At 37.6% G+C, this 15,157-nt stretch overlaps 1 protein-coding gene across 2 annotated transcripts in view; it reads left to right on the top strand.

The window, feature by feature from the left end:
* ARID4B (AT-rich interaction domain 4B) overlaps positions 1–15,157 on the top strand; it is an 83,622-nt gene that overhangs the window by 51,819 nt on the left and 16,646 nt on the right. The window contains exons 15-17 of one of the 2 annotated variants that reach the window (XM_064158561.1): positions 53–320; positions 1,317–1,489; positions 11,880–12,128. In XM_064158561.1, coding sequence (XP_064014631.1) covers positions 53–320; positions 1,317–1,489; positions 11,880–12,128 — 690 coding nt within the window. The remainder of the gene's footprint in view (positions 1–52; positions 321–1,316; positions 1,490–11,879; positions 12,129–15,157) is intronic. The other variant, XM_064158563.1, reaches the window with a different exon arrangement.

Raw genomic sequence — 15,157 nt, 5'->3', positions numbered from 1 at the left:
GCCTGTTCACTCTTGAAACAAATGCTTATTGCAAACAATTTTTTTCTTATAGATATCTCTATGGTTTTGAAGAGTATTGTACATCAGCTAACATTGAATTTCAGATGGCATTGCCAGAGAAAGTGACGAGCAAACCTTGTAAAGACTGTGAGAAGGAAAAAGAATTGAAGATGCGTGAAGAACCAGAACAAGAAGTAAAAGAAGTAACAGTGAATAAGGAGGAGTGCAAGCAGGAGGAAGTAGCAATAGTACAAGAAGAAGAAAAAAAGTTAGCTGAGAATGATAATGACAGTAAAGAAAATGATAAACCCTCTGTTCTGGTAAAATATTTTAATGTTTATATCCTGTTTATGAAGTCAGGTGGTGTGTTGGTAACTGAGTTTGGCAAGATTGAAATCTCCATAACATGTTCAAAACAAAAACGTGCTGTAAACCTAATTCAGAACAACACACTTGAGCCACATTTATCCCTGAATGCCTGTTTTAGGGGATCATGATGTCAAAACGTCTGACTTGATAGGAAGCAGCTGCAACATTCCACCTGTTTGGTGGCCTCCTGGGTCACAAGGAGACTAATTAGCATGCAGCTTTATCCTGCATGGGTAATACATGCTCACAGCTAACTACAGTGCTGATATTTTTCATTAAGCTATATTTTTAAGCCCGCATGAATCTTTCTTCTCCCCTCCAGTGAAACCACTAAAGCTTTACAAAGACGTGGGCCATGTGATATACACAATAGAATTCAGTGGTCCAGAGGGACAAATATTTATAGCTTTTCAAAATCCAATATTGAGTCTGTGGTTTTAGCAAAGGAAGTCGAGAGTAGTCAAGGGCTGAAGCGCTATTCTGTGCAGGCTTAGTAGTTTGCTCTGGAGAGAGTGTAGCCCCTTAAATCAGTCTGCAATGCAACTATAATGCTTCTGCATGTGAGTGGCAGCCAGCCCTAATCTGTCTTCTGGTAGTAACTCTGAGGTGAATACCACGTGGGTCAGTACTGGTATCTCTGCATGCTAACTGCTCTGAACTGCACGTCTTTGGGATTGCCCTGCAATTCAGTTAAGAGCAGCATGCCTCTGCTTTGGCAAAGCTGGCTAGGGCACTGGCTGCAACCTCAAAATCCATTATGTTTGAAATTTTCAGAAGGGAAAAAAAAAGGTGTGGGTGCTGTAATTTTAGAATTGTAATTTTAGAATTTAGACTCTTGATTTTATTTTTTTTCTTGTATACCTTCAGTGTGTTTTGTCTGCTTTTTCCTAAGTCACTTGCATTTTTATTTCACCTTATATATTAAATGAAGGTTTTGTTTATCCTAGGGAAACAAAAAAAATTTGCCAGATTCTGTATATACTCAGCCTGATCAAGAAAAGGACTTAAATGTAATCAAAACTGAAGATGAAATCAAACTAGAAGATAAAGAAGAGGAGAAGATTAAAGAAGTGGAAAATCCTACTGTAAATACAGACACTGAAGGAAAAGAAAAATCAGGGTAAGTTACACTGTTTAATAATCATCTGAGGCATCTGGTGTGTGTTCATTAAAATTTACTCTTTGAATTAGACATCCCTGTTGCAAACTGGACTTGTGTCTTCTTTAGCTGTATATGTTCCTAACTTTGTCATGGTTGGGGAGAAAAAATTGGTCTGAAAAAGAGAAGGGAAAAAAAAGGGAAAGTGGCTGGTGGTTTTGGGGTCCAGGCCTAACTACTTATCAGCTGAGTGAGAGAGCTTGGAAAGCATTAGATTTGATGTCACTAGCAGTGTTTCCCAAGAATCCGTGCTGCAACTGGTCCTGGTTGATATCTTTATTGATGATCTGGACGAGGGGATTGAGTCCAGCATTGGTAAGTTTGCAGATGACACCAAGCTAGGAGCAAGTGTGGATCTGTTGGAGTGTAGGAGAGCCCTGCAGAGAGATCTTGGCAGGCTGGATGGGTGGGCAGAGGCCAGTGGAATGAGATTTAACAAGGCTAAGTTCCTAGCCTTGTTACTATCTTAACAAAGTTCTACACTTCGGCCACAACAACCCCAAGCAGCAGTACAAGCTGGGGACAGAGTGGCTGGAGAGCATCCAGGCAGAAAGGAAACTGGGGGTACTGGTAAATAGTAGCTGAAGATGAGCCAATGGCATCCTGGCCTGTATCAGGAACAGTGTGGCCAGTAGGATGAGGGAGGTGATTCTTCCCCTGTACTCAGCACTGGTCAGGCCACACTTTGAGTACTGTGTCCAGGTCTGGGCTCTTCAATTCAAGAGAGATATTTGAGGTGCTGGAATGTGTCCAGAGAAGGGCAACAAAGCTGGTGAGGGGCCTGGAACACAGCCCTGTGAGGGGAGAGGCTGAGGGAGCTAGGGGTGTTTAGCCTGGAGAAGAGGAGACTCAGGGGTGACCTCATTGTTGTCTACAACTACCTGAATGGAGGTTGTAGCCAGCTGGGGGTTGGTCTCTTCTCCCAAACAACCAGCAATAGAACAAGGGGACACAGTCTCAAGTTGTGCTGGGGGAAGTATAGGCTGGATGTTAGGAGGAAGTTGTTGCCAGAGAGAGTGGTTGGCATTGGAATGGGCTGCCCAGGGAGGTGGTGGAGTCACCATCCCTGGGGGTGTTCAAGCAAAGCCTGGATGAGGCACTTAGTGCCATGGTCTAGTTGACTGGCTAGGGCTGGGTGCTAGGTTGGACTGGATGATCTTGGAGGTCTCTTTCAACGTGGTTGATCCTATGGTTCTGTGATGCAAGATAAAAATATCGCAGCCATTGCAAGCAGTATTTGTCTACTTAACTTTGTTCAAGTATGTAAAAAACTTGTGGTTTCCAACTTTTGTTGTTGGGCAGTGGTGTATTATGAGTAACACAGAGAAAAGAGGAAGTACCTTGCGTTGCTCAATAACAGCTTTGCAACTGAGTAGGCATGATGCTGGCAGGGAGTCTCTTGTGCAGTCTGTCAAGAGGAGTTTTGAAAGTAGGAGATGAAAGAAATAGGGATGCTCAGGGTATAATCAGTGGCTGTGTTTCCTTTATGGAATAGGCAGACTTCGCTTTTTCAGTGAAAAATCCCCAAACAAACAAAAGTCTTTATCTGCAATCACACCAAAAATATAAAGCTTAAACCAGATTATAGTCCTCATTATCCCTAGTGTATTAACAATTTATATTATTGAAATTAGGACCCTTGCAGAGTATAATTTCAAGTGATAAGAGCACAAAATAGGCTACGACAGGTTAAATCAAAGGTCTTTTTTAACATGGCATCTTGTCTTCTACAAAACCAGTAACAGATTCTTAAGGGAGAAGCTGTTGCAAGAGGGAGAGCAGGTAGTGACACCTCTGTATACTTTCACAGCAATCTCTATGGCAGGAGATGATTTTCTTTTTTTGTGCTTATTACCAGCTGTTGTCTAACCACTAAATCCCGTGTTCGTTCCAGCAACCTTTGATATTTAGTAGATCAGCTGTCTTAATCTTCTCTCTAAATACCATTCACTCCTAGTTATTTTTTCTGGTACGTTAAGAGTTCTGACAGAACATCTTAGTTCAGTGTATTGATTTCTGGTTAACTGGTAATTTTGTGTGTGTTTGGTTTGGTTTTGTTCAGTGTTTTGATTTCCATATGACAGTTTCTGGAAGGATCCTTCTGTATAATGTTACTGTCTTGCTAAATAGTTTCAGTCAGATAACGCTGACAATTTCTGTAACTCAGAAAAGCAGAACAGAGGAAAACTTGAGTTTACCTGAACTCAGTTAGGAAGAGCCTTTTTTCTGTGGATGTGATTTAATTTGTATCCCACTTGATTTTTTTTTTTGTTTTTTGAAGACTAATTGGTGGAATTTTGTTGCATTTGCCACTTAAAGTGGACTAGTTGAGTTGTACTGTAACAGGTTTGCTAGATTTTCAGAACCAGAGAACTGATTTTTACAATGATACTTTCAAAATATGTAATAAATAGATGAAAAACTTAGTACTGCTTAGAAAACAGCAGTGTTCCAACTTCTTTAAGTTGTGTGTTTGTATACATGCATGATTGTGACATTACTTTCTGTTTATATACTAGGAAAATACACTGGCTTCATACTTAGTATGCTGCTATAGTAAATGTTGCAGAAAATTATAAGCTGCATTTGATTTTCAGTTTTTTTTTAATAGTGATTTATGTCTACTTGGGTTATTTATGACATAAAAAAATGTTATGAGTTATCTTAGGGTTTTTGTTTAGCAAAACAGCAGAAAACTACAGCAAATAGTGTTCCCTTTTAATTTTCCCCAATTCATGTGATTGTAGTTTAATGAGTTCTCTCTCTTCTTACTCATCTGGTAAAAGTTCCTCTAACTAGTATTTTACTATTTTGATTTATGAAAGATTATCATGAGTTGCTTAGAATAGGAAGTGTAGCTCTAAAAATAGGTGTAGGTGATGTGGTCATTGCTGGGAATATGTTTCAAGGAATAATTTAAACTTATAAAAAAGGCATGTAGCATTTGATATTCTAAGTGTTTATGAGCAATAGTACTGTAGTAGTGCTGTAAACAGGATTACTTTTCCTTTCTTTCCTTCCTTCACAGGAAGTACAAAATGCGCATGTACCAGCTTTAAAGAGGTTTTGAAATGTCATTGTCATCCTAAATGCTTAAAAATATTTTTAGCATATATATATATACACCATAAAGGGGTTTTGTGAGTCTGGTCTGCTGGTGAGGACATTGCACTCCTTCCTCTTGCAGCCTTTCTGAGTTAGAAGTGACAAAGGGTGTACAGAGGGAGGAAACACTGTGGTTTGAGTTCATTGTTAAAATGAAATACAAAATCAAAAATTAATATTTGTAAATGGAAAACTAATCAGACAAAAAAAATATCCAGAAAACAAATGGAATAGGTCACTGTGGAATGAGTTTTTGACAGTGTGTTTGAAATGTACTCCTGGAACCTTTTATAAGCTATTGACCATCTGTGTTTCACAGTCCTAACCAAATAGCCAAGCAAATTAATTTTATATAAGGCAGAGCTATGAAGTTTGCTGCTTTCATTTTGTCTGGAGGACTCTGAAGCATCTTTGTGTAACTTATTTGTGTGTAGAGGACAGAAAAAAATCTGAATTTCTTCTTGATGAGTTTCTGTTTGGTGGACTAGGTCTAATTACCAGCTTCCAAATCTCAGGAAGTACAACTGGAAGCCAGAGTTGCTCATTTTCCACGAGTTGTGTATCTCTATCTGTTGTCTTCAACCCATTGAGAATATTACCACCTGAATCCTATTGGTCCTTTCAGCACAGACTTAATATGGTGAAGAACATGAAACATGGAATGTTGTTTTGCTCCTTTCTTCCCCACAGTGTCTGTCCTTTGCCTGCTTCTACGTGTGTAAACACTGAGAACAGAGATTAAGAGGCAGCTTTCCCCATATTCTATACAAGCTGGTTTTTTGTTTTGTTTGTTTTGTTTTGGTTGGTTGGTATGGAGTGGTTTGGTTTTTGTCTGGATGGTGTTTTTTGTGGCTAGTGGAAGATGCATGTGGCACAATACAATTTTGTGCAACTTCTGGTCACAAAACGGTATAAAACAGTAAAAAAAAGGCCAGTAATAGATTATTTTCCAATAGTGTGTTCCAAACAGAGCTTTACAAAAATGGCTTTGTAAACCTGTCCTTTTCCTTTATGTAAAAGAAAAAAAGCAATCAGTTGATGAATAAGCAGGAAAGTTTAAAATTCTCCTTATTATGAAGTTCTTGCTGGATTCACCTCGTGAAAGTAATTGTCTTCAAGCGTGACATTGCGTAGTGGGTGCGATTTTCCGTTGTGGCATCTAACATTCATTGTTACAACTATTCAAAGACTTGAATCAAAGCCAACAAATTGACAACTGGGGGGGGGGAGCTTTTCTGTGCAATGAACAATGCAGGCCATTGAACATATTCCCAAGATACTCGAGACTAGGAGCCTAGTGGAGCTTTTGAAAGATGGGATGTAGTTTATAAACTAAGAAGTCTGTAAGAGTTTCATATTGGCTACAGTTTGTGAACAGAAGTTTAGGTTAATTGCTAATTAACCAATATTAGTAAGACTTTTCTTACCAGGTGATTAATTAAACTCCCAAGGTTTTAAAATTCTTCTTAATTTAAAAAAATGTATTTGCTCTTGGTGTTGTCTTTTTTAATCTTTTCCAAAATTTTTGTTTAACTTTGGAATTTTAAAAGCACTTTGCCCTCAAGCACTTGGGACAGGCCATTGTCAGGTATTTTATACTGAACTGAAAAAGTGCTCAAGAGTCCAGACAAAAAATTGTGCTTTAATTAAACGTGTGCACAGAGTTATGTATTGGTAATATTTGATTTTTGAGGTGACCAAACAAAATTGTTTGAAGTAATCCTAGTTACAGTACAGAAAGATTGCAGGAGGCTTCATTCTTGTGTTTTCCTTCTTTTGACTGAAGTCATGCCCTAACCCTAACACCAGGAGCAGTTGCTATCTCTGGATCATTATCCTGCTTTTTCACCAGGCTGTTGTTTTCAGTGTTCACAAAGTTCATTCTTGGTCCTCTGAACTTTGTTTTTTCTCCTCTATCTTCTCTTTTCCAAAACTCCTTGGAGGAAGTAAAGTAGTAGGCAGTGGATGAACAAATACTCTTACAGAATACTTTAGAAACTTAAACACTGTTTGTCCCATGCTATTGACTTAGGCCTTCACAGTGTGGTTTTCTGGGAAGTGATGCTGTCAGTACTAAATGGAGAAAATGCTAAACTTCTTTGGCTAATACCCTTGAATGGAGTTAAATAATTCATTTACATGTAGGGGGAAAAAAATCTCAGTCTTAGAGCTATTGCATACATTGTTACATGTATAATAGCTTTTCCTTCCTTATAAGCAGTTAGGAGGGAGCTAGGTGTAATAAAAGCAGTAGTTTAGCTCTACATCAGGACGGGCAGTATTCCATGTGGAGGGCTTTGCTAGGGTTTATTATGATTCTAGGGTAGGCAAACTACCTGCTGTGCCTGCATTGGTGATGACTTCTGTTTGTACAAGAGTGAAGTAATCTGTAAACACTTGATGGGGATTTTCTGAAAGCAGTTTACAAGAAGATTATGTAATAATCAAAAGCTCCACTTCATGTATGGGAGATAACAGATTGTTAGAGGCAATGTTTTCTTCAGTCCTTATCTGTTAAAATGATATATCAAGACTTTATTGTGGTGAATCTAAAATATAGCAGGAAGGTTAAAATGGTTTTGAGTGAAAGAGATTTGATACAGAAGGTATATCTTCCAGCTTCTGTCCAGAACTGTATATTATGATAGCTTTCTCCAGTGATTTGAGTTTGTATGAAATTGATTAGCTTGAGAGAAGAGAGAGAAGGTTGCTGTGAATATCTACTCTGAACTGTTGTTGTGTATGCAAAAAAAAACCCAACCAAGTATTTTTAGAAGCAAACTTAGGTAGTTTCATTTATTGGAATGTATTTCTATGCTCTTTTGTGATGTGTGTTCTATTTATGTATTCCAATGGCCTTTGTATTGGGAAGAAAATTTTTGTATAATCATGGGGTTGTTTGATTTTTTTTTTTGTATGTTGGTTCCCTTTTTTTATCATACAATATAAGCTGATACTCAGATAAATGTAAGGATTGCTTCAATGCAGCAATAAACTCCTAATAATGCAATAAGCAAATCTAGAATGGCATTGTGAATGTACCAGTCCTGTGCATGCGTCACATTGATTGGAAGGGAGGCATCTGATGTGGAGAAAGTGATTCTGTCATAACATTTTACATAGCTTATGATCACCACAGAGGTTATTAACTGTGGTAGCTGTCACTAAGGCTTATCAAGTGTGGGTGAGCCCTTAAGCATTCATCAAATACTAGATATTTTACAGCTGAGTGTGAACAAGTGCCATAAAAATGTGCTATACTTTTCAAACTTCTGAACCGCACATTATCCTTTTGAGGAATGTTTTAAAATACTTGGCTGAATGATTAGAAGCAATAATACTGCTTCCTTTCACTTGTGTTCTCTGCAGCACCAGAGAAATTCACTGGTTACAGAGTAAATGCTTGCACGGTTGAAGTGAATGTACCTCCTCTCAGATGTGATTCAAATTAAGTTAGTTTCTATTGTCTCTTTACAAAATGATGCACTATAGCTATGCATTTATTTAGGTTTTTCTGTGTGTAAACAAAAGTCATTGGAACTTCTATGTTTAGGTTTTCTTTGTAACTTTAGATGGAGACATATACTGGTGGGTTTTGTAATTGTATTTGTTTAAGGTGAAATTGTAGTGTCATGGTGTAAGTACAGGTCTTAATGGCTTCTCTGCCATAAAATGTGGGGGTATCTTAAGCCAGTTCTGATTGAGAAAGAGTATGAACATCTTCCAGCTCTGCATTACGTGAAGTAGAGGTTCACTAATAATCTAGGATAAGAAAAAGGAGAAAATGAGGAAAACAAAAACAGAAGCTAATTGCTAAGCTTGAAGTATCAATTATACTGGTGTTTATTTCTGATAGTCGTTCAATTAACACTAATGACTTAATTGAACCAATAATTGAAATAATCTTGCTTCCTCAAGTGTTAGAATAACCCCTGAAAAAAAATATCTTGCATTTGCCATGTCACCTGCTGCGCTTGCTAGTGTGGTACCATGCTAGGTAAGTGCTTCAGAGTAGCATTAAGTTTGCTGCAAAACAGAGATTTTAGGAGGCAGATCCAGTGCTTCAAATCACACCCAAGTCTCATAGCTTCCAGGTGTGACAATGCTCTGTTTAGTGCCAAAAACTGTGGGCTCAAAGCCATTTGTATGCTATTACAGTTTCTTCAGTGCTGTAACACCATGCACTATTTAATCTATTAACATTGATATACTTAGCCATATTATGGGGTTGTTGGTGCTAAATCTTTATACTGACTGAGAATTACCTGCCATTGTAGTTTTAATTCAGATCTGCAGTTTTGAACATTTGCAGTATTTATATCCTTTAAACAATTTCACAATGTCCCCTGGAACTCCTGATAGCCAATATTTGTATGATCTAAACATTTTAGTAGTTTTATCTTTTTACCAAGTAACTTTGTATTTTAGTAAATGTATTTCCTACTTCTAGAGGTTTATTCTATGAGAGATGGGGTGAGAATGTTCTTTAGTGGAAATGCTTTCAAGTCCTCCTGATGAGCTTTCTGGTGATAGTTCAGTTTCTGCACACAATTAGCATTGCTGTCTCTCTTGTATAGTGTGCATGCACATCTGCTGCTGCCTTACTTCATCAGCTGCTGTTTGAGTTGTTCAAGTCGTTGCAGCTTTGTGCTTAGTAACTGTTCAAGTTGACAGTGGTTGTCTGCTGCCAAGAGACTTGTTTGTTTCACCCCCTGCTCAAAATGGGATTTTGACTACAGATCATTAAAGGAAATGTGATTTTCTCATGCATATATACATGGACAAATGAGGTTATGGCTGGGCATGCTGAGTGGCTGCAACTGCAACTTTCTCTTACAGACCTTAGTTTTATGACAGTGATGGCTTCTCTCATCAGCAAGCGAAGTTTGAGCTTTTTATAGCCTTGTAAAACAGTATCTTTTATTCCTTGTAACTGTTTGTATATGCTTTGGGTTGGGTTTTTGTAATCCAGGAGCTATATGAGCACACAGATTTTTCTGCTCCAAAATGATGAATATTCTTTGCATTTGGTCTCCTAAAATCTCCAGTTTCTTGCTAACCATGTCACACCTTAGAACACAATTATATTGCAGCCATCTCTGCTTCCATATTGCTTTTACTTCTTGACATTCCCTTCATGCTCTTCACATCTACTTGAACATCCGAGTTGCTCGCCTTCACAATAAGAGTTTCACATGTCTCTTCAGAGAAGTTCTGGTATTGTCATGGAGTCTTTGTAGACTTGGAACACTAAGAAAGTCATAGATCAGTTAGTAAGAGAGACTCTAAACTTGTTTAGCTTCCAAAAAGCCACTGCAGCACAACTGCCAGTGTCTGTAAAATCCTGAATCTCCTCATAAACATGCTGTTCTTTGCAGACACCATTAAAGGATTGTGCAGCACATTCTTGGCGCAGCGTGTGGAGGGGAGGTGGCACAGTGACATTCTTGCAAACTTAAGCTCATTAGAATTTAGAGAGGTCTTGGTAATAATGGGAAGTCACAAGCTGATCTTGTTCTCAGGGCAATGGTGTCTCTGCTCTGGATGCAAGTTTTTTCGGTGTTTGTATAATAATTACTTATGCTGAAATTAGCTATGAGTTTTGATTTAGTGTAGCAGAGAGTATAATTTAGAAGTATTTAAATGCTGCTTGGTGGTTTCTGTTGTTAGCTCTGGAGTTTGATTCAGGAATTTGTCATCTGATTCTTTGGGGACCCTCATTTGTGATTTCTTTTGGAAGTGATTTTTGCTGCATGCTTATTTTGCAGCTTGTCTATTTCTGTTAGTTTTTTCACTCTGGTGGATTTAACTTTACTAGCAAAGTAGCTCACTGCAAGTACACAATAAATTTAAAATCCTGGTCTTCCAGAACAAAACTACCTGTTCTGTGCCATGTACACCTGAATAAATATGTCTTTCATGATTTCATTTAGTTAATATTCTATCAAATGGAGGTTTTGGCATTTGCCTCCTGATTGATGCATATGTGTGTATGTGTACACACAGAGGCACATATGTGTGCATTTTTGGCAACATTCACTTGTGAAGTAATTTCTTTCAGCCAGTTCAGTTACACTACAGCTGAATTTAGCTTACTTTGTTCTGAACAATCTTCTTCCAGCTAATTAGATAATAATACTGCAGTTTTACTTCCACAAAGAAGAAATTGCATAATTAAAGTGCTATTTGATCCTTTTGCAGAGAGACACTAGCTTGGCTTCTCTGAGTACTTTTTACTGAAAACTTCATGGGAAAGATTTAGACTACTAATACAGACTTCTCTGTTTATTAGGTGAACTCAAATATTGGTGTGAACCATACTGTACCTATCTGCTCACTTCTCAGGTTTTTTAAGGTATTAGCAGGCTGTGGTTACTGTGAATTTGGTAACCAGCCCTAATCTGTTCTGTAGTGCACAGTGTGGAATTAGAATGAGGTGAGAGCCAGTAATACTATTTCAAAAAAACTATTTAAGATTAAAAGATACTCAAAGACATTTTTCTCACATTAACTTTTGTGATTTAGTTTGCCCATAGCTGCTTGACTGAAACTAGCAAGGTCAGTGGACCCTTAATGCTTCTGAGAATTGGTCCAAATACATAAAATTGTATTCAGAACCAGCTTTTGAAACAGGTGAACACCTGCTTGTGTATTATGTAATAATTAAATGCAAGCTTGACTTAGATTTAGAAGACTTTTAGCATAAATGATAAGCAGTGATAAGGTCATTAATTAGCAGAGATTGCTTGATTTGCTAAATAATCTTGCTTAAGGGTTGTTTTTTGGCCTGCAATCTGGTTTTGGTTACAGTCCTTCGAGCTGTCAAGATAGGATCTTTTATGGATGGGAACAATTTTCAAAACTTTTAGGTTGAAAAGTAGAATTTAGGGAACTTGCTAGTGAGAGGCATGACTTTGAACTGGAAAAAAAAGGATATCTAAACCAAGAGGCTGCATGAAAGAATCATATAAAGATGAGTGAACAACTTCTGCTCATGCAATTTTTGATGGATTTTTTTTTTCTTTTAATCAAGTCATTTTTGCACCTTGCAGTCACTGGATTTTGTGTGTATTGCTATATCCTGTTTTGCTGATAGTACACAGCTGTAGTGCAGTTTTCCCATATTTGGAGCCTGCTCTTTCCCAGTCTCTATTGCATCCACAATATTTATCAATATATGTGGTTTGGAACTGAAAAACTTATGAAGTATCTCATATTAACTCTACAATTTTTTAAACCTTTCAAGAGATGACACGAATAAGGAAGAAGATGAAGACGAAGAAGAAGCAGAGGAGGAGGAAGAGGAGGAGGAGGAGGAAGAAGACAACAATAACAATGAGGAAGAAGAGTTTGAATGCTATCCACCAGGCATGAAAGTGCAAGTGCGGTATGGAAGAGGGAAAAATCAAAAAATGTATGAAGCTAGTATTAAAGATTCTGACATCGAAGGTGGAGAAGTCCTTTACTTGGTGCACTACTGTGGATGGAACGTGAGGTAACTTGAGTTTTAGTTAGTGATTACTTCATGAATTACTTCTAAAACACACTTGTGTATTTTAAAAACTAAATGAATAGAGAGCTGGAGTCCTAAACTTTCCGAATTGGTGGTCTATGAAGGCCATTGTACTATATGAAACTGCTAGGTTTTTAACACTATAGAAATGCAATACTTTAGTTACTTAGAAATGATCTTAAAATGTTCAAAGAAGGCTTCCTTCGTTTCCCCAGTCTTATTTTTGGGACTTCTTCACACAGCAAATGACAGCTCAGTCTTGCGCAAATCCCTCCTCCGGCTCTCTTAAGCCAATTTTATCTCATACAGTATTTGAATGATGCACTTAGCTGAGTCTGTATACATAATGCTTCGCAGTGAAGCAGGGACTATACTAGCAGTATGGTACTTAACAAGTTCGTAGTGGCAAACAAGAGTGCAGCAAATGACTGCATTGATTCAGACAAGATTTCCACTCTTCTATACTTCTCCTTCCCCCATAGCAGCCTCAGGCTTCCAAGCAAGACTCTTCTTAGGCTTTTCTTAATAAATGTAGGATTATTTGATTTTAATTGTTTGGGTTTTTTTTAATATAGTGTTAATAGAAATAGTTTTTTTCTTTTTGCTATTTCAGCCTACATTTTTGTCATTTAAAACCTGAAGCACTTTGACAATGGTAGAGAAAACTAAAGCTTCAGAGTGGTTTTTAAGCCAGTTACTAAGTCTCCTCCTTTTCCTGTGTTTCAGCTTACCTGCTCATTTGTCCTTAGCTATCATCTTTTGAACTTTATCTTGTTTCTAGATCTCTGAAAAAAAATCTGAGGCATATCTGCTCCACTTTTTGTTTCTCTAGGAAAGTCTGAGGCTTCTGTGACTTTTCCTGTCATCTAGCCTCTGATTACCATTCTACCTCTGAAATAAGAGGGCAGGACAAATCTCCTTTATTCAGAGCTAGCAAAACTGCCTAGTAAAAGTCATGCAGTAGCATGATACTTCTCTCCATCCCTTGAATACATACACCTCTTTGCATCTAGGCCTGGTGTTTTCCAGGACCACCTAAGCTTATGCTGAGGATGAGCATCTTGACATTGCCTGTTTTGACGCCAATCTTCTGTAGAATTTTGATCTACATGTATGCTGATCTGCAATTCACACAGTCTTCAGACAATGTGCATAAGCATAGTCAGTTATGAATTCAAGATACAAGGGATTCCAAAGGATTTGGAGTTTAACTAGTCTTTCAGTCATTACTGAGGAGAAATTCCTTAGACATGTATATTGCTGGCATTTGCGTCCTACTTATTGAGGATGCCTGTATATCATTCCAAGAGATATTTTGCTTTACAACTCTTTTATTGAAGTAGTACTACTTTAAATCACAAGAAATAAGTAATCAGAAAATAAGCCTTCATCTTGGAGATCCCAGCACCATGATTTTCAAAGAGGAAATCAAGATTCTGTTTTTTAAACTCTGCATGGAAAACAATTATGTGGATTGATATCAGAGACATTGTTCCTGTGACTAGCATACATTTGATAAGCATTTTTAGTAAACGTGCACTTATTTGAGAGGTATGGGGGGAATTGTTTGGTCTTTCTGGCAGTGGAATTTGCAGTTATATTCTTTGTTTGAAAGGAGCCCTCTGAAAGGGACTGGGGAAAATGGGATTCTTCACTGAAAAAGGTGTTTGTGATTGAGATTTGGCATTGAGATGGTGTGTTGACTTTGCTGTATGTAGCAAACTTTGTTCAAGTAAAAAAAAAGTAAGTTTTTTTTGATCCTAGAGTGGATAAGCCTTAGGCAGCATCTAAATGTTTTGATATTTTAGTATAGTGAAGACAAGTCTTGTATGATGCAATAACTTGATCTGATATTTTAGTCAGTTACAACCTGGAAGGTAGCTGCTTTGCTTAAATAAGTAGCAATTCCCTTTTCTTCTTCACTGTACCTTGTAGTGTTTAAAAGGGACAAGTACTGTAGCACTCTAGGTTATGGGATGTACTGAACTAGGATTTTCTAATCATCCCCTTTTGGTCAGTATGCCATTTAATGGCTTGTTCTTTAAACCCTTAAGTCTGGAATCTTTCTTATCACATGGTAACTTCAGTTTTGGACTGGGATTCATGATAGATAATTTTGTGTGTGCATGCACGCTTCGGGGTACTTAAAATGGAACTTGGTAAACCTGGTGTTCATCTTTGTTTTGTTTGTTTTAAACACTGTGGAACCAATGACACTAACCATTGTAAACTATTTTAAGTAGTAAATAGAAAATATGGAAATGGAATAGAGCATAGCAGTGTTGTGGAGCTGCAGTACTTCATGCTAAGAAATCCTGTTGTTAGCTCTTGAGATTCAGGTAATAATGTGTCTCTAATAAAGTTAAAGAGTTGTAGGTTCAGGGGAGCCTGACTTGTAGTGGAAGGGAATGTGGAAATCTCTGCTTTGCTAGAGACACCTGTTTACATTAACACACATTTCTAACATACCTGTCTTCTTGTGGCTTATGTATGCTTTGTATGGAACTAAAACTTCCCTGGGGCCTAGTGACAGTTCCTTTGATTATAACTTTAGTTTTCCACTGGCAGGGCAAAGAAAATGTCAGTGCTTGAGGTGAATTTCTTTTGCAGTACGTGCTCAGCAATTAAAGACAAAGGATGCATATTCAAAAAGAGTTTGGATTTTTTTAACTGCCTATCATGGCACAATATCACAGGATATGTAATTCTTCAATGTTTTAAGTGTTAAAACTGAAACTTCTTACAGATTTCTTTCCTTCCTAACCTTCCTTCTGAAATCTTAATATGAAAGTGTTAATTTCTATCTCAATTTGTTGAAGTGTTAACAACTTACAAATTTTGGACTTAATAGACAAGTGCTGAAATTAAAGGAATGTGAGACCTCTACAACTACCTGAAAAGGTTATAGAAGGGGAGATTGGTCTCTTGTCCCAAGTAGCAAGTGATAGGACAACAGGAAATGGCCTCAAGTTGCACCAAGAGACATTTAAATTGGATATTAAAACCCAAAA

This window comes from Pogoniulus pusillus, chromosome 18 (assembly GCF_015220805.1).
Source record: "Pogoniulus pusillus isolate bPogPus1 chromosome 18, bPogPus1.pri, whole genome shotgun sequence".
Classification (NCBI taxonomy): Eukaryota; Metazoa; Chordata; class Aves; order Piciformes; family Lybiidae; genus Pogoniulus; species Pogoniulus pusillus.
Note: the sequence above shows the minus strand (reverse complement) of the source record. Positions and strands in the feature narration are given on the sequence as shown.